The 20,346-nt window shown below is 34.2% G+C and overlaps 1 protein-coding gene across 1 annotated transcript in view; it reads right to left on the bottom strand.

The window, feature by feature from the left end:
- The window catches only part of CNTNAP4 (contactin associated protein family member 4), a 203,388-nt gene that overhangs the window by 116,432 nt on the left and 66,610 nt on the right, over positions 1–20,346 (bottom strand). The window contains exon 3 of the mRNA XM_031507421.3: positions 11,169–11,362. Coding sequence (XP_031363281.2) covers positions 11,169–11,362 — 194 coding nt within the window. The remainder of the gene's footprint in view (positions 1–11,168; positions 11,363–20,346) is intronic.

The raw sequence follows: 20,346 nt of genomic DNA on the forward strand, positions 1-20,346 counted from the left end.
GATGGACAGCCAGAAGGAGAAACCAGAGTGCTTGCAATTTTCAGCAATGGAAAGAAGAATGGGAAAACTTTTGTTGCTGAGATCACCACAAATCCCTCTTTCCACAACTCTAACTGCCCTGAGTGGAACATTGCACCTGTTCAAATTCAAAAGAACTTCTGATGACTCCATAAGCTAAAATAGAGAAGGAAACTATGCAGAAATCACAATCTCTGGCATGTACTAGGATAAAGGACAAAAAACAACAACAAAATTGACCACTTCCTTTGCTCATCCCCCAGGACAATAAAATAACAATTTTCCATAAGAGATTTTAGTTAGTGAAGACCTCATAATACCAATCTAATAATAAATTCAAGTGTTAAATCAAGCCACACAGTTTTACAGATTAATTTAAAACTCCAGATATGCAACTCCTCATCTCTTATCTGTGACATACTTCAGCCTGTTTTTATAAAAAAATAAAAAAGTAAGATATGAATAAGAGTTTAAATGGGTGAATTTTCTAGTAGAATATCCCAAGTTTTTTCATAGTCACCTTGCAGGTGTGTGATAACCCTCTGAAACCTAGACTCAGCCTTAGAAAAGCAAAACCTGAAGAAACCATGTGCATTCATGGATAATTAAATACACTGAATATATACAAAGTAGATCAGACTCAAGGAGTAAAATCCTGCCCAACTTGTTGATTTTCTAGATGAAAAAGCAAGAAAAACCCTTACTTTAAATCTCAGTCTTTCCTCTTCATTAAGTAAAGCTGATCTTTGGGTCTTTCATTTTAAAATAAAAAAAATGACTTCAGACTGTTAACCTGGTCATGACTTTGCAGCAAGCACATTCTCATAAAGTCATCACATAAACTCACCCCTTAATTAGCCTATACACTATTAATTCATAAAATTATGACAAAAAATTAGACTGGAAAATTTTTCATAAGAAGATGTTGGCATGATGACTGGTAGTGGCTAAGACTACCATGGCTGAATAATATTCTTCTTGTGTCTTAATGGTATTCTTCTGTAGTTTTATACAGGCTTCTGCATACTTTTGGGGATTCGTTGGCCCAAGGGGGAGAAAAAAAAGTAACTCTTTCCACAAACAAAGAGTTTGAAGGACAGTAAGTTTTAACTTTCTCTCACTTCTCAAAATAAGCTATTGTATATTTTCCTAAGGACTAGAGGTAAAGCCTGACCTTTGTACTTCTCTTTTTATCTCCACCAATACAACAAACACTAAGTCCTAACAGGTATTAAAACATAATTAGCAACAACTGAGGATATGCTGCATGCTAAAAATCTTCAGGATATATCTGATAAGTTTTGCATTCTATGGATTAAAATTTTCAAGGTTATTTGTCATTACATATTTGAATTTTGAGAGACTGAAATGTTATGGTTAATGGCTCTTAACAGGAATAAATGCCCAAATATTTCTGACCGGAGGTGAATAAATGCATTCTAGGCTTTGAAAGATTGAGTTGTTTGGAAGAGTAATGTAGTTTATGTTTGACTGTGATAGAGATTCATAAAGGTAACTAACTGGTAGAGGATTTAAAACTTGCCATGCCAAGGCTAATATAGATATATGTATCTCTTTGAGGCAAAATGATCAGTTAAGTCAGAAAAACCATGCATAAAGGTTAAAAAACACTTTTCCACTCTTTCTCTATTTTCTAGTCACTATGCTGCTAGAGAATAAGTTAATAGCTCACAAAGTTGAAGAAAAAGTCCATGCTGACTCCAGCTTGTATGTATGATTGGGCACTAACAAAATGTAGTTTTTCATATTCCAGTAACAACAAAGAAGCCCTTAACTAAGGGCCTAGCACAAGTATCTACAACTATCTGATAGAGATTCAGGATATTATGCTGAATTATACATGAACCATGAATTCTATATGAATTCTAGCTAGCATATTGACAGATAACTATATATCAAAGTAGAGGAAGGGACTCCTTGAGGAGCATTTAGGGAGTTCTTTTCAGTGATATTTTAATTAGGGCTACTTAAACTAGAAAAAATAAGGCAATTTAAGAAGTAGGAAAGAATAAGGTATTCACTGAATTTTCAAAGTATAGATCTGATCACACAGAAATCTTTAATATATATGAATAGTACTGCTAGTTGCTGAATCACTTACTTTAAACACACTGAAATATTCCTTGCACAATTTAAGTGTAGCAAGTTTTATCCAAAGGAAGAAATATGCAATGAAGTTCATTCAAAACTACTTACCAGTGACCTTTAAAACAAGTGGTAGCAAATGCCACTGTCTGGCAGCAGAAAATGTAGATTTAAACGGGTTAAACACCTATTCCTAAAACCTATTCCTTATTCAGCACAGAAATGCAAGATCCTAAGATTTAAGTACATGCAGTAGAGGAATAAAATTCCATTTATGAAAAGGACCTAAAATATAGAAACAAGAAAGTACACAGTATTGATATACAAATTACTAAACTTCTTTGTTCTTACATGATCCAAGTTTCCAATAATGAATCAAGAATATATAAAGTAGAAGCTTGTAAAACTTTAGTAAATTCTGTGCCATTATCAACACTATGAAAATATGATGATCACATGGAATCTTAGACAGCTAAAAAAAATATCCACAGTTAAGTTTTTACCAAGATACTGGTCAGGCTTGTATCAATTGAAGGTGATGTTGATAAAATAAAGACATTTACACTAAATGGTATATGAACATTTTACTTCAAAAAACAACAAAAATTGTATTCACTATCTCAAAAAAAATTTTTTTTTGTGTATCTGTCTGTCTTAAACACAGAGATTTCATTTTTAGAGTGTGCAGGAAAGTCACAAGGCTAAGGTTGCTTTGGAATTAAATCTGTAAGGGATTTCAAGGACATTGGTAATAAAATGAAGGTTAAGAGGAATGCGGGTCTCATGCAGAATAGTGTAGGTGTCCTACAAAAGACAGAGAAGGAGGGGATACTGAATGCCTTTTTGAGTTTAGTCTTTAATGCTAAAGGTAGGCCTTGGGGACCTCAGGAAGCAAGAGCACTAAAACCGGTTTCCCAGAGAGACTGTGGAGGCTCCTTCTCTGGAAACATTCAAAATCCACCTAGATGTGATTTTGTGCCCTAGCTGATTCTGCTTAAGCAGTGATGTTTGACTAGATATCTCCAGAGGTCCTGTCTAACGCAAACCACTCCGTGATTCACCCTACATTTAAACTGTATTTGCCCATTAAGAAAAATACTTTGGAAATAGATTTCAATTTTTTCCCCAAAAAGTCTCTGCATTCTAGAAGTGTTCAGAAGATGATTCTTTCCCATTATTTACAATCTTAACTACATAAACAAATTGTGAGGCAGAGGTTTTCTAGGTTTCCAGTGAATGCTAAGGCATCTGCTTATGAAACAGAACAGCTACAAAAGAATAAAGGCAGATCTTAGTTCCACAGTAGCCTGAAAACTGCCATTCAGTCATGTAAGAGAAGAAGATTACTAGGCATGGCATGTGCTTTACAGAAATGCAGATACAGAGAAAGAGCAGTAACAGATGAAAATTGGATTGAAAACACTGAAATATTATTGACAAAAATCAGATTCCTAAAAGTTAAAATAGGAAACTGGGCATCTAAGTGTATGTTGGAACTGCCAAGTTCAAGAAACACTAATATCTCTAAATTCTTATTTCTACTTTTAGGACTTTAGTTTCAATGCTTAAAAAGTTTTGTAAAGGAAATTTAAGTGTCTAAAAGGGAAATGTGAAAATAAGTCAAATATTACTAAATTGTAGACATGGCATATTATTAAAATAACTCATAAACTATTAAAATGGCATGACCATCACAATAAGAGGGTTAAGACATTATATAATCAAAATAATCTGAGGTTTTCTCTGAAGGCATAAAACAAATCCATGTATGACAGAGACATTGTTCAAATTAAGTCTGAAGTTCACATCTGAAAGTAGTTTTGCTCTATTTAAGGAGAGTGGCTGGAATAAACAAGAGAGAAGCTGAATATATGGTCTGCTGCTACTTAGTTGCTCAATAAGCCTTGAGCAAACTGAACAGACTCTGTTCTGATTATAAAATGAAATGCTTTCTTCAAAGGCAGCTTGATTTCTTCAAGCACACAATCTGTCTGTTGCAGAAAATAGGGACAATATTTTCCCAGCCATAGTACATTTTTCCTCATCCATCATAAGTCATTTTCAGGAAGGCATATGTGTTCAAGCACAAGCTTCTCATATTAGAATGAGAATGATAGGGATCAGTGCAATATCACTTGAGAGCAGCCAGCACCTGAGAGGCAAGACAAATAACTAATTTTTTTGTAGTTCTAATGCTTTCTATGGCATTTTCTGCACACATATGAACATTACAATGTTATTAAGACAACCAATAGGTAAAGGCAATACAAAATAATTCATCACATATCACAGTGAATTATTATAATGGAAAAATGGTGCACTAGCATCAATATATTTAGAGATAATATGTTTAGAGTACAAATAATCGGAGATCTAAAGAAAATAATTTCCTTAATGAAAATGCACTATTTTTAACTTGCAAAAACAACTCAAGATAATAGCAATGTCATTTACAGGATTTCTCCATCTTAGAAGCACAGAATCATTTATAGCACAAGCTCACTAACTAAACATGCAGAAAGGGCAGAAGTAAATAACCGGATGCTTGTTGTTTCTCTTGTAGTACCCAAACATGGAAAGCTGTAGCTGTTTTGCTATTGCTTATGATGCAGCTGGAAACTGACTGGAAAATAGCCCTCATCAAGATCAGTCCCAGAAACCAATTCTGGTACACAGTTAATAGAGTGCATAGTGGAAATCTTCAGAATAACAAAGTATCATCCTAATACGTTTACATTTGTTTCCCAAAGCTGCTGACAATTTGATGACTGCAACATTAACACAGATATGTAAAATAATCTGTGAATGTTTAAATCTAAGAGACTATTTGCTTCTGTGTGCTGCTGGATTTGCATATTTTCAAGGCGCTTTGCTGTCCTTGATTAAATACACGGTTTGTAAATGTGTGTGTGTGTAGGGTTTTTTTCACATATGGTCTGCCATCATATACATAACATCAATATATATTTCACCTATTCTGGCATTAACAATTTCTTTAATGTTTACCCACAAAAATTATATAGGTTTTATTTAAGGCACTACATTCTTTGCTGATGTTTCAATCTTTTTTCCTTTCTTTTAACTTACCTTAAATATTCTGGGACAGGTTAACCTTGATGCATGCATTCATCTTTTCACCTAATATAAGATATTTTATACAGTACATTAATCATTGTGACTGCAAAATTAGATTGCCATTATTAGATTGCCATTTAAGTGTCTAAAAATAGCACTACGGTCAGAGTGTTTTTAAAACAGAAGTAGATAAAGAAATGCAAAGGCTTATAAAATAAGTTCAGAAAATTTATGTTTTATATGTCTTAAATAAATATTAAAATGTCCTCATCATAAGCAGAAGTTTATGCCAGCAAACAATTTCACAAAAGCATTTGCACAATAGTCCCCTGTCTGTATTATTCTACCCAAGATTCCTTGCATTTCTTCATACTTAATTTTTCATATTTCCCTTTAAGCTCCTTTTATACTCCAAGTCAAGAATGTTCTCCTCCTTTGTTTTTTCCTGCCTCTTCCTGTATTCCCCTTCATCTTTCCCCAGTCTGTGGGAGGATGGATTGTAGGAGAATAGAGATAGTGCTGAAAGCAATCTCACCCCTGAGGAGTTGCAGCTGTACTAATTACAAAAGACTAATTACCAAACAGCCCTGCACTTAATAAGGCACAGCTATGTCCAGTAAGAATGGGTGTTATAGAAGAGTGGGTTAGCTAGCTGAGAGGAAAGCTGGAGTTTGTCGGCTGTTGCTGCAAGGAGGACGGGTCAGGCAGTTGTGTGAGAGACAGTAAGGGTCAGTATGTGCTGTAAGGGACAGGAAGGAGTCAGCTGGCTGTGTGGAAGAAAGATAAAAAGAGTCAGTGTTGCAAGGAGCTGCCCATGAGAACTCACAGAGAGGTGTGAATGTCTTACATTAGGATGATAAACTGATGTTGGTCAATTGGTGCCAAGCACTGACACCAATAATTGGTGGCCCGTACAGGGATGATCCCAACAGCAGTCAACAAAAACCATCAAATGCTCCCTTAGTCAGTTCACAAACAGCTCCATGCTGGGCAGATGTGTTGATGTGCTGGAGAGTAGAAAGCTCTACAGAGGGATCCAAACAGGCTGGATTGATGGGCTGGGGCTTGTTGTATGAAAAGACCTTAAAGACCTCCTAGTCCTAGAACCCCTGCCATGGGCAAGGATGTCTTCCAGCAGAAGTGTTTTCTGTCACACATTTCCTCTTTAAGGGGGGTGACTCTTCGCACTCTTCTGTACTTAAGCATGTGTCCTTTCCACAGATTGCAGTCCTTCAGCTACTCAATGGTCCAGTGTGAGTCCCCCATGGAGGTCATTATTATATGCTCTAATCCATAGAGAAAAAGGTTCTCTCTTACAGAAGAAGTGTTAGGCAGTCTGAAGTCACAATACTTCAAAACTGTACCTATGGAAAATATAGTGATAGAGTCCCTATTGCCTTGTAGAAGAAATCAACAGAAAAACCTTTTGGGTCCAAAAAAGTAGCATATATACAAGTAGCAGTCTTTTGCTACTAAAGTGGAGCAAATTATGATCAAGAATGATGACTGGTCTCTAAGGAGGAGGAGCATAGCAGACGTGTATCACTGAGTCTAAGAAAGAGTCACCAGCTTTATAAAAACAATGTATTCTTTAAACTTATAATGTGATTATCACAGAATACTTGTGATTTTGTATTTCTTAACCTGCAACTTTGCATAATTGTGAGTTATTTTACACCATAGGGAGTCTCCAATAAAATATAAAGCCCCAATTCCTTTAAAAAGGAAGTTGTGAAGCAATTGTGTAGCAATGCAAACAGAATTAATTCTTTACCATTCATAAAATTATGCTACATACCATAAGAATAATAAATGTTACAGTGAAAATACTTCTGTGCAAACTCACAGGGTTGAGGATATTACAATAAAACTACACTTTTAACTTCAGCTAAGTTAAATTAAACACACAGTAGACCTCAGACCGTAAATATATGTACAAAAATAAACAGACATAAACAAATTTTTCTTCTAAAGGAAAATTTATTAAAATGGTCATAATTTCCTTACATTTTAGCTATTTTTGACTATAGATTTATTTTCTCTCTTTGGAAATAATTTTTAAGATTCAAAACAAATAAAAGTGCAAATTCATTTCCAGCTGTGGAATATATAAATTATTATTCTCACAAGAAAAAAAGTCCACAAAATTGAAGGCTGAATATATGTGTATTTCCATAGGTGTGTCAGAGAAGAAATATTCAACCTTAAATCAGAGAGGAATTACATTTCTTTTTTTCCTCAAAACTCCTGCTGGTGAATGACATTGAGATGCTTTTCTTCATGAGTTATCTGACTCCTGTTTTCACTGAAATCGTCAGCCATTGGAAACTTGTTATTCAAACTGTAAATTGCTATACTTCTTCTCCCTCTTAACTCCTCCCTTTTAATCTCTTTATCTTATTACTCTTCTTTTAAAAGAAGAGCCATAAGTAAAGTCAAGGAGAGAGTACACAGCACAAAAACACTCGTCATACAAAACCATGAATTTAGTTAAATCTAGAAATTATACTAGTTGAAAGGATCAGTATACATAGCCCCAAAGAGATAAATAAATAATCACCAAAATACAGGTGATGATATCTAGAATTATGAGGAAGAATACAAATACAAATAACGAGGATGAATAAATAGCAATACCTCTAATAAAGGTAGTATTTAAAGACATAAGACTTCCTAGCACTTCTTGTCTAAAATTTAAATGTATTTTTTGTTATGTTTTACTGTATACCTCCTGAGGTCTGACAGAAGAAAAGTGAAAAAAACCCATCATTTCCAGAGGAAAAAATCTGATAACTTAATATACAAAGAGATTTGAGGCCTCTGCTCATTTTAAAGGTAAAAAAAGAACAATGCAAAAGATTTGGCTTGGAAGTTTGGACTTTACTGCCTCTGAAACTATCTCCTAAGGAATAGGAACACGATAAAAAGATTGAAGAATATAAAAGGGCACAACATGTGTTGTTCAAAAACTTCTATATTTATGGTAAAATTAAAGAAAATATAAAATTGAGTTTAATTAATTTCTTTCCAAGAGTCAACTAATCATTATCAAAGGGAGCTGTTTCTGTGCAAAAATATGTTCTTTACTACTATATAACAACTAATTCACTTGAGAATTACATCTTGACCAGAACTGTACCAATTACTAAAAGAGATGTAAATATTGATTCTACTAAGGTCTGACTGAAAAAAAAAAATCTTAAAATAAATGCCAAGAACGGGGCAGAAAATACTTACAATTAACTTTAAAGAAACAGTGACAGTAAGATCAGTAAGGACAGAGATCAAAATGTATTGTTGAAATATGAAAAACTCTATTTTAGAACATATAGCTAAAAATACTTCAGTACTTTATCTATAGGGACAGGAGAGCTAGGAATTAAATATAATGTAATTAGTCTTTCCAACACTCCTCTAGTAATTAGTAATTAAATTATTTTATGCAATAAATTAAATCCAAATAAAATACAATCTTTCTACAGTTAAGAGACAGCAAGTAATGCATACATTTAGGTCATCAGTACAACAAGAAAACTAGAACACGGAGAGCAAAATATATTGCAGAAGTAAAGACTACAGTCACCATGTTGCTCTCTAAACCAATTCCCAATACACAGAAAAGTGAAAACAAATATTTAATATTTAGCAGCAGGGAAGGGAGAGAGGCTAATCTCACCTAACTTCAGAATTTTTACATCCAAATTCAGCACCAACACACAACCAAGTGTTTTATAAGCAGGGGAAAATGAAATATGGTTCATTACAACCTAAGCAAGACACCTATGGTCAGAGGAGTTAGCCTTGGAAAGAACTACCTCTCCACAGACTATTAAGAGAGCTTTGATAACTGGATAATTTGCAGATGTGTAGATAGTATTCTTTGACCTCAGTTGCTATAAAAATTTTACAGTGGATGAAAAAGCTGTAATAGCTGCACAGTGACAGGAGTTTCAGAACCTTAAGATAAGCCATAAGGAAACAAAGACAGTTCAAAACTATCTTCTGAAAAGAAAAATGGGAAGCAGGAAGTGGTGAATTTGCGGACAATTATCTCTACTTAAGTCTACAAAAAGTGGCTATGAAGTAAAAATTCTAGTGAAGATTTCAACACAGCGCCCTCAGAACTGAACAACTTCCATCATTCTAATGCAGAATAGTATTAAGAAAACCCCAAAAGTTACTTCTGGTCAGTAACCTTGTAACAGGACAATGAGTCAGTTAAACATAAGATAGAAGTAACACAGTACACTTTATAAAATGTTGGAGGTTCTTGCCTTAATGAACTTGAGTATGTCATTTAAGAAGCCAGCATAAAGAGATAAGTCAGAGAAAATCTATAAAATAAATAGGGATTTAAGAGTTTCACTTTGAGACTACATCTGTGTATTAGTTTAGAAAAGAGAAAATATATTCCCCTAGAAGCAGAACTCCTAAATAAAGATACATAAAAAAGATCAATAGACTGCCCTGAATTTGATGGTTTGCATCCTTGAATTATTCATTACTGCCTGCAAGCCATACCTTCAATCTGCATTGCAATCATTAAAATAATAATTTTTTATTAAGTTTGAGATGATGGAATTGAAGCTTCACTTTTTAGCTCATACAGATCCAACAACCCCCTTTATCCAATGTATGTATCAACACTTAACTATTTTTCTTAACTTTCGTTTGATATTTTACTGGTGGCAATATTCAAGAAATAACAATCTGCATCATTATTTGCAATATCAATATCAAATTTCAAAAGAGCCATCATGGAAGAGACCGAGCTGCCGTACCTCTCAGATATGTTTTGTCAGACTGCCTTAAGATGAGCAAAGACAATATTGTAGCAGCTTATGCTCATTTAATATTTGGAAAATTGATTGATTTTCTAACTCCCCACAGCCATATGGATTAGAAACTCATTTATTTCTCTTTGTTATGAAAACACAATCTGAAGCAGAAGTATGTAGCAAATTTAAAAAGCAGGATAATTATGCAACAAGTAAAACACTGCATAATCTCATTATACCATAGATAGGCTTTGACAGTAAGAGTGACATGAACATTTTGAATTAAAAGTCAACAAAATCAAAATGCATAAAATGAAATACATTTTAGCATAATTTTTAACTGCAGCAAGAAACAAGACTTAGAAAAATTTAGAAATAAATCAGCTCTATGCATGGAGAACAGAATTCACTTGACAGGATACAATAACATATCACGAGTTCCAATACTCTTTCTCTAGTCCAAGCTGCCAATTATCGGGGATCAAAGAAAAATGCAAGCCTTTTCTAAAATTATATAGTCCACTTTTTCATGCAGATTTGGAACACAATCTCTCAGGTTTTTTCTACTTTTCTGTCATTTATATTCATGCAAAAAGAAACTCTTGATCTTATTAATGGCTTATTAATTATCATATTTACAAAGATGGTCAGAGATAAGCAGGTTACAGCATCAGAAACCAGACTCTGAATTTGATGACCAGAACTTAAATATTGCTTAATTTATTTGCTTTTTTAAATAGACTGGAATTTGCTTGCTTAAGATTTCTTTTCCTTTGGTTGTTTCATTGTATTCTTACAATCAGTTTAAACATTGCATAAAAAATAAAGCGTTTTGTTTTGTTTTTTAACCATAACAAAAAACCAAGTTTCATGCACTGGGATCAATGCTTTTGGGAAAAAGAAGTTTGCCATACATAGCAAGACAAAAGAGGTTTTGTAGTACATTTTTAATCCTCAGAATAATTCCTTGTGTCTTAATGGAGTACTTCTATGGCTAGAATTTTGACGCTTGTTTGCTTTTTACTGTCTTTCATCCTTTCAAGAGCTAAATTGCTTTGTATATTTCATTATCTAAACATTTTTAGTGTAGTTCTTTATATTCTACAGCTTTGTTTAGATTTGCAACAATACACAGTAAGTCACCTTTAAATCTTTTGCAGAAACTTAATTCTCATTATTGAAAGTACATACCCAAATGCTTTCTTCTTGACGATATTGTTTCCAATTCTGTCCACTGTCACTGAACATCAGAAGGTAGCTTGTCACCCAGTCTGAGCTCCCATAACCACCTTGAGTAGCAACAGCAGTAATCTCAGTCCTCTCACCAAGATCAATCTGAAGCCACTGATATTTGTTGGACACAAGTGGAGACCAGCCACCAGCACCTTAAAAACAATGAAAAAGAGTGAAAAGTATTTCTAAAAATAAGCAAGTTAACATGAAACTAGTATATACAAAAACAAATTAGGTCATTTGAGCAATATTTTCTAATGAAAAATGTCCATCTCCAATGTAAGGGTTTCAAACAAGATGATTGTTAGGAGTCCCTTCCAACTCAAGCAATTTGATGATTCTCTGATTCTAATTCAAAATATAGTTGCATCAAAAGTATTTTGATACTATTTAGCAAGTATTCTGAAAATGTACACTAGATTACTAGATACCTGTAACAAAATATAATTATTCTAAATTATTAGGAATGGATTTTGTCTTTCTTGAAGTTCTACAATAAATTCTACAGAGTAATTTTTACCAACAAGACTCTAAGTAAAAAAATCTAAATTTTATATTTTTATTTTATACACCTCAGTTTCATTCTATGTAGATTAGAAGATCTCCAGACATTCTGTCTAACCTCAGTGATTCTGCATTATTCTGTTATGTGAGGCCTGGATATAAAAGCTTACATATGAAACAATAAAGCATAGTTAGATGGCAAATTTGAATATGCTCTTTAAAATAACCAAGAAATCTGTAAGCAAAATGATAAAATAGTATGAGGTATACACATGCAGTTTCAAGCACAGGTACAATTGTCTGCATAGCTACATCTCAGTATTTTTACTAATCAGAAAAATATTAAAAGGAAGAAAAGAAATCAATTCAGTGCTCCTTTGTCTTCCTTATTTTTTTGCTTTTGTTTACTCAGATCATGCTAGTTTCCCTGTAAAGCTGTGTGGGAAAGGTCAAGGGTAGGTAATCAAGCAATCTCATAAGAGAAAACATTGATTTACAGAAATAAATTGCAAAATATGCAAGTATTCAGACACAACATCTGGTGAGTTTTACCAGAAAAGAGTGTGATAAAAACTAAAAAATACCCATTATTTAAGAACATATTCAGATCTAACTCTGAAAAACACAATGTAAGAGGCACCTTGAAAAATTCTTAAATCATGCATACACAGAACCAGAACAGACATATCTAGTTTCCACAACAATCAGTTAGCTACAATCCAATTTTATGCTTGTATGGGCTTCAAGATTTAGAAAAATTCATAACTAAATACTACATGTTGCTTAATTCTGTTTAGAGTCACGAGTCAAGTTCTAGACATTACCTCCTCTAGGAAAGAAAAAGAAAAGAAATTTTTACTGAGGGATGTAATATTGTCATTTAAATATAAAGGTGTGGAAAACTATACAGGTATTCATACATTGCAGAAGAAGTGAGGTCCATTGTACAGAGCCAAGCAGAAAGAGCTGAGAGAAAAACATAACGTCCCATATATGTAAAACAGTTGTCCACATATTTATAAGCAAACTGTATATAAACTGTAACAGAATTAAAACTATGGAGTTAAAACTATGGAGTTAAAAACTATGTGTATTTTCCCCCTCTTTATCTAAATCAATATTTTGAATTTTATGTAAATATATGATTTCAGTGGCTGCATTTCAGTTACTCTCAAGCGGATTTGAAAGCTTTTCCTTATGACCACATAATTTCATCTTTTAGTGGCTGTGCAGAACAGTGTGCTGGCATCAAACAAGAAAACTTTATAATCAGTTGGCATGGGAGGTAAATAAGGGCCCTTACACCCACAGACAGAGTGGTCCACATTCACATCACATACTGTATCTGTGACACACGCCACATAAGACTTAACTGCCACCTTAACTTCCAAAACCTCAGTTCATGCATGAACACTTACAGACACAGCAACATTCTGCCATGCTGTGTTAACCCAAAGCCTTCTTAGAGTTAGGTGTCACCGTGCTAAATTTGGTGACATTTTTGAACTTTCCACTTGAAAGGCAGGGTTGAATTGCAGCCAACAGGAGTAGTCTGGCAGACTGTGCTGAGTACATAACTTGTAAACTCCTTCTGAGATAAAACATCTTCCCTTGGTGACTGCAGAACTTTATTCAGAATGAAGTAATGGAAGTTAGAAGGATGTCAAAAAAAAAAAAAAAAAGGCCTGAAAATCAGTCTGTTATGGCAGTACTACTTGGTACTAGCCTGAGGTTAAGTTCTCCTGTCTTTAGTACAGTACTTTCCAGGAGTTTTTGCAAGGCATGCCACCAGGTAGTCTATACCCCCTCACCATGCTGCCCTACATCCAGAAAAGAAGAAGAGAGAGAGACACAGATACACAGTGTTCTAATGTCAGGGCTATTTGATTTGAGGGATTACAGTAAAAATGCAGTCCCAGAAGTCATCTATTAGCCCTTTTCTGACCGATACAATATATGACCCATAAAGAATAATAACCACTGAGCAGAAGCAGCATATCTCCAGCAGCCTGTATTAACCCAATGTCTTGACCACCAGGCAGAAGCTGCAACATGTTTCCTGAAAAACCACTACAGTGGTTCACATGATGCTTTTCTCTGTCAAAGGCTCTTCATGAGCTCTTTTGTCTGACTGTCCAGCAGCCAGGAGTCCTCCCAGCATCTGACTGCCACCTGAAACATCACAGATATTAAATGTTTGCCCAGTCCTGCAGGAAGCACTAGTAGAGCATGTTAGCTTCTCACCCAGCATTCCTTACAGTGTGTCCTGTCCTTGCAGTAAGATTAATGAGTGTACCAAACTCTATTCGCTTTTGGCTGTAGAATACATCTGGGCATGGTGATGCACAGAAGTTAGCTGCATAATAGTTGTCAAAAGGATCTTGTTTCTCAGATTTCATGCTGTATGGTGTGGATGTTTCTGGGGAGATCTGGAGAGGTCTTAAACAGCTTCTCACAGGGATGCAGATACCACATATACTAAACAAGGCTGTGCAAAAATGTATGAACACACAGGGATAGTCTAAGATTTACAGGAACATAATTTTGTAATCTCTAAACTTCCTGAATTATTGACTTTGAAGTCTTCATCTTATTTCTCTTCTCTCTTTCTTTGTCAGTGTCTTTAATATGAAGCATATGTTTTCATCAATTGCATCTGAATCTATGTTCTATAGTGACTGATGAAACATCTTTTGTTGCAAACTAACAGCAAATCTGAAAAATAATTTTCAAAGGAGAGAAAACCTGTATGTAGAGTTCCTTTATTTGAATTTTATCTCAGGGGGCTTTTAACTCTTTTTATTTTCCACTGTCTCATGCCAATATTGAGATTTGTATTCAACGTACCAAAAATCTACATTCAAGTTGCCCAAGCATGCAGGATTCATGCTTTAAGTCTGTTAAAAACTCCAAGCATTACACAGTTTCTTTTTATGAAGAACATGCTGATTTTAACACACAGGTAACACAAAAAATATTTTGATTTTGCTTATAATTCTTATTATATTATTTTAAATACCAATGTTTGAAAAATGTTTCTATATGTGATATAATTTTTTGCAGTATATTAGCTTACTGAACACATTTAGCAATATTTTTTCTGAAGTGCTAACTCATGAATCTCTGTCTTTCCATTTCATTTTAGTAAGAACTTGCCAGTTTTACTTGATGGCTCATAAGTAAATGAAAGATCAATGGTTACTGGGAGAATTAAATCAAAGTTTAGAGTTTCCATTAGTCACATATACATACTAATTGATAAACAACCTCCTTCATTTTATGTGATATTCATCAATAAATTGACTATTAAATGATTGAAAAAATTCCTAGGCTTTTTTATGTTTTTAATGCATTAATATTGACTAATTTGTTCTAGATTTAAAATCTAAGCAATCATGCATATTTCATATTTCAAATTTTGCCTGTGAAATTCCATTATTTTTGATTTCTGTTTTTACAATATTATTACATTTATTTTCAAGTCAGTTAAGTGGAATATATGGGAATTTCCTCACACATCCACTCCAAGCAACGCACAGTGGTCTTTTGTGGGAGTTATATAAGGTGGCACCATTCATCAGTTCAGTCAAAAATTTCTTCATCATTACAACTACCATATTATAAACAAGACTGCAGCTTGAAATCTGTCCTGGATTTATGCACTAAAATTCTAGCAGAAGATTTGCTTTCTTTCAGATATGTCTAGATATTCTATTTCTAAAATTCAATTTTTATGCTCTTCATATGTAGTTTAAATTTTATGATCTACCTTTCTTGCTTTTGGAGGTTAAAAATCCTCTGCCCTCTCCCATGACCATCAATATAAACAAATCACAGCACTGCATGGGTATTATTTCATTACCCCGGTTCCTGTCTGCTAGGATGTATGTTTAAAGAGCTTTTACTTTCATATTTCCTTAGCTTCACTGGGATGACAATATCATTATCACTAACATTGAAAATATAAAAAAAAAAAAAAATCAGCAAATTTATCAAATAGCCACAAGAGAGCAAAATTCAAGGTGACTAAAGATATGGTCCAAAATCGCACATCTAGGGTAGAAAATACCTGAGTATAGTTTCAGTGGGCCTGAAGTGCTGTATCAGGTTAAAAACTTTTAACCCTGATGAAAGAAAATTTATTCGGCGATGCTTGAGCTTTCCAAACTTGCTCTGTGTAGTTATTAGGATGCTAAGCTACTTTTGCTTCATTTTTAAAATTATGAAATACATAGACTAGAAATTGATTTAAAGATTTCCCCTTTGTGTGAACAGCACTCCACTTTTTGTTTATCTGGCACTGTGACTACAGTTGCCTATATTGTCATGTAAACCACAAAACGGTTCACACTCATACATGCCTTGATATCTGCTTTTTAACATGCAGTCCATTAGACCATTATCTAGCACCAGCACATACACCACTCTTAAATTCCATTAAATTTTTGCACATTTAATTTCAACAATTGCAAGAACTGCATTAGCAACAACTAACACACATCAGAAAGGATGCTTTCCTTTGATTAATCAAACTGTGTATTTCCCATATGGATCATTTACCAGAAGCTGATTTTAATTTCAAATCAATAAAGTTTCAGCAGGGATGAATTTGCCTGCACTTATTTACAGAGCAGATTTTCTGAATGCAAGCAATTGACAACTGAGTCTTCTAAGGTTTCAATTAAATGAAAAATTAACTTTTTTTTCAGCATTCAAAACCTCTAAAATACAAAAATTTGACACTATTTAATTTCTTAAGCTGAATGGTGTGCTCTTTCACAGAGAATTAAAAATCTAGATGTATACCTATATAAACAGTCAAAGGGTTTTGTTCTTTAAGTTTATTGACAGATAATGGAGATGGAAAGGGGAGGGCAATATCTTATAAACCATGCTGATACATTGCTAGCAGGTGACAAGCCTCTTGGATACTTAAAAATATGTGTAGAGTAACAGTACAGCTGTGATAAACCCCTTGTTTTTTTCATTTTAGTTCTCCTATGTTTGAATGAGGCAATTCAAGACATGGAGTTCATACAATTATAAAATTCCCATTTCTAGCCTAGCAAAATACAAGAAAAGTAATTAAAAAGAAGAACCTAAATAGCCTAAGATGCAAAAGAGCATAAATCACTACTTGGCTCATTTCTCAGAAAGGCTGTGTGAAAGTTATCACAGTAATGCTGTTCTGAGCCATATTTCAGTAATAAAAGACACAGACAAAAGCCTCAAAATTTGAAACCAGGGATAAACTGTGGCAAGCAGACCTGAGAAGAGATGAGGGACCTTGAGCTGTGAATAAGAAATATAGGACACAGAATCTGTTTTTTTTCCACACAGATTGAAGAAGCCTCAGAAGGACAGCTAGATCAGAACCTAGTTCTGCAGTGACTGCTTCGCATGTAAATTTTGTGCATAGTAATTTTCAACCACATTTTTGATAGCTATTCATCTTTTGCCTTTGATATGTAGCATAATGCTCTGCACAAGAGGAGATAAAAAAGCCTGAACTTTACCATATTTGCCCATGTTATTGATTATATATGGAGAGGAGGGTTTTTTGGTTGTTAAAGAATACTGAGGCCATCCTGACACATCAATCCCAAAGCTAAATATCCTGACAATGTGAATAACAATATTTCCCTACAGAAATTCATATCTGTGAGGATGCAGAATATAGACATTCTTTAAAGGAACCAGCAAGTGATAATAGTAATAATTTAGCTAAGGGTGCTGAGCTGAAGGCTGCTGAGCTGACACAGCTGGCTTCAAACATATGAACAGTCAATCACTTTATACTATGAAAGCCCAGTCCCTCTTGTTACAGCAGACACTTGCAACACACTCCTTCCAGGACTGCATGTGGAAATTCCTCCCTTGAGTGGGGACACTCCCTCAAGGCTACTCCTTGAGACCAAATGAAAGAGTTGCCCAGGGTCATAGGTATGGTTGAGTAACATAAATCTCCTGTTAATAATTATTTTGCTAGTGTTAATATAATTACTTCCATATTGCTTAAAAAAAGTAGTGGATATAAATATACTGTGCAGGAAGTAACTCTGATTACAGTTTTTTTGTCTAATCACTATCATCATCAATTTCAAAAAACAACATACTTTATTCATATAAATATGTTTGGTTTCCTATCCTTTGCAATCCTGTTGGGGAAAGTTACATAAAGGTTGAATTACACCTACCTAAACCATTAGACAAGCTTTTTTGATTAAGTCTGAGACTAGGATGGGTCCTGCCTCACCTAGACTCCTTTCTGAACTTTGTGACTTCTCAGGAGCATGTCCTTGACAACCTTTATCTGAAGCTTCCCTTCTATTGTCTTCCATGAGATTATTATCAGGTCTAAAAAGTCCTTCTTACAGTCACATATTGCCTATATTTAAAACTATAATACAAAACAACCAATCTTAGCACCTAAAAACCCCAAGGAACATTCAGTGCAGTAAAACGCAGCTCTAAAGAGTTGTTATTGCCTGATGAAAGATCCATGCCTAACTGGTCTCAAAATGCACAGCCTTGGAAACAGAATCACCAAATATTCCAAGTGGAGAAGACTCACAAGTATCATAGAATCCACCTCTTAAATGAATGGTCCATAAACAGATCAAACCTGCATACTTAGTGCCTTCTCTAACCAACTGGTGTTTTCATCTCCACAGTCTCCTCCTTCTGATTTTAAGATTAGCAAGTTATGATGATATAGGGCAGTCAGCCGAAGTATAGGACCACAGAAATACCTCTTTAAAGATTACTAGAACAAGGGGCTTTGAATACTTGTGTAATCTTAAGACTTCTAGTACACAGTTACTTTCTGTGTGAAAGAGAAATTCCTGATATGAAGGAGATTAAAAGCAGGTGTTACCTTACCAGTGTACAAAAAGACTCCATAGCTGTCCTTCAGGACAGTGTCATGGTTTAATATCCTTCCATAACTGGATTTGATAGGAAACCAGTCAATGTCTTCACAACTGTCCTTATATTTTAGAACAGTTTAAATAATGTGAATTGTGTCTAGGAAACCAAGTATTAGCTGAAGCTGTTGTAACTACTAAGATGAACTGATGAAAATTTAAATATATGTTATCCAACTTCATGTACAGCTTCTTAGCTGTTGTCTTCTTACCTTGCAAACTGACAGATATGGGTTAAGCTAAATATAAAAAAAGTACAGAAACAGAATGGAATTTTGGATATATTTCAAGGAATCTAAAACAAGATCTCCCCTTCAAAGAACTCTTCTGAATTATGTCCTCTTTTTGGAAAACAGTACTTATCTCTGTATATTACAACAAAACCAAACCTGATGTACTATATGAACTCTCAGGGTCTTCAGTACTACCCCTTCCTTCTGAACATATAAGCCATCATTTTCTGGATTGTTAGGGAAGCTCTTGGCCAGATTTCAGAAAATACTGTGAGAGAATAACTAAGAGACACATTTTTGAGGGCCTGATATCAGAACTTCTCAATCACAGGAATACATCATGAGACGTGCTGTTTGAATAAAGACTGAAAAGTCCCATGAATGGCACCTAATTCTGAAACCTATGTGTTACTTTTGCTGTTTAGAAATGAATGAAGAAATCTTGCCTCTTAAAATCTGAAGAATGAGATTAATCTACCTCAGTAATTTCCATAAATAAGTATAGACATAACAAGTATGTTTTGACTTATCCATGTAGGGAAGTTATATTTTCTAAGGAGTATTTCAGAAATGTCATGCAGAGCTCTCTCAATAGAAATCAAAACTACTAAAAAATTTCATCTATTTTTGAGGCAGAACATAAAAAGAGCTATATAAATTCTTCGGTCAGAAAGAACTTTCTAAGGGGGCAGGGGGGTAGCAGTTACTTCAGTGGCCTCAAAGGTAGATTAAGCTTAATTTTGTAGGAAGATCTAACCTTATTTAAGATATTTTGAAACTGAATATCAATTAAAAAAACATGTACAATCTTAGAAGAGAAGGAGCAATTGTGTTTATTTTTTCAACTGTCAGAATATTTAATGTATAAGGAACTTAACTTTCAAAATTGTGACAGGTACTATAAAATGAATATTAGGTTTTAATAATAATTTGTGACAAGTAGTAGTTACTATGTCAAGAGAAGTTTCAGAGGCATTTTGAATTTGAATGAGCGCAATACAAAGGCACTAGGAAATGGTGTTAATAATGACAAAGTTTAATCTACTTTGCATCATTCAAACAGAAGAAGGTAGATAACTTTATTTCACTCCCCCTTCTGCCTTAACAGTAAATTAGGTGAGTGAGTGAGTCAGTGAATCTCATTTCGCATTTCTTCAGGAAGCTCTGAAGAAATTTCTCCTCAATTAATCATTATATAAATATATCAAAGGAGATAGTTTGATAAACTGACATAGTTTATCAAAAGGAAAACATACTGGCAATGGTTCAAAGACTTATCAAAGCCAATATTTTGCTCAGAATTTTTATCACCAGCATACCACACAGTGCTATGAATCAGTTCTCTACAGTAGGCAACACCTTTTGTGTGCACTGGAAAGCCCAACTTTGAATAAAAAACTTTTATATATGTAATGAAGCTGTAATTGTTTAGGATACAATCTAGGCACTTTGAGCTACTTCTGAGCACCATAT

The sequence above is a fragment of the Lonchura striata genome, chromosome Z (genome assembly GCF_050655825.1).
Source record: "Lonchura striata isolate lonStrDom1 chromosome Z, ASM5065582v1, whole genome shotgun sequence".
NCBI classification, from domain to species: domain Eukaryota; kingdom Metazoa; phylum Chordata; class Aves; order Passeriformes; family Estrildidae; genus Lonchura; species Lonchura striata.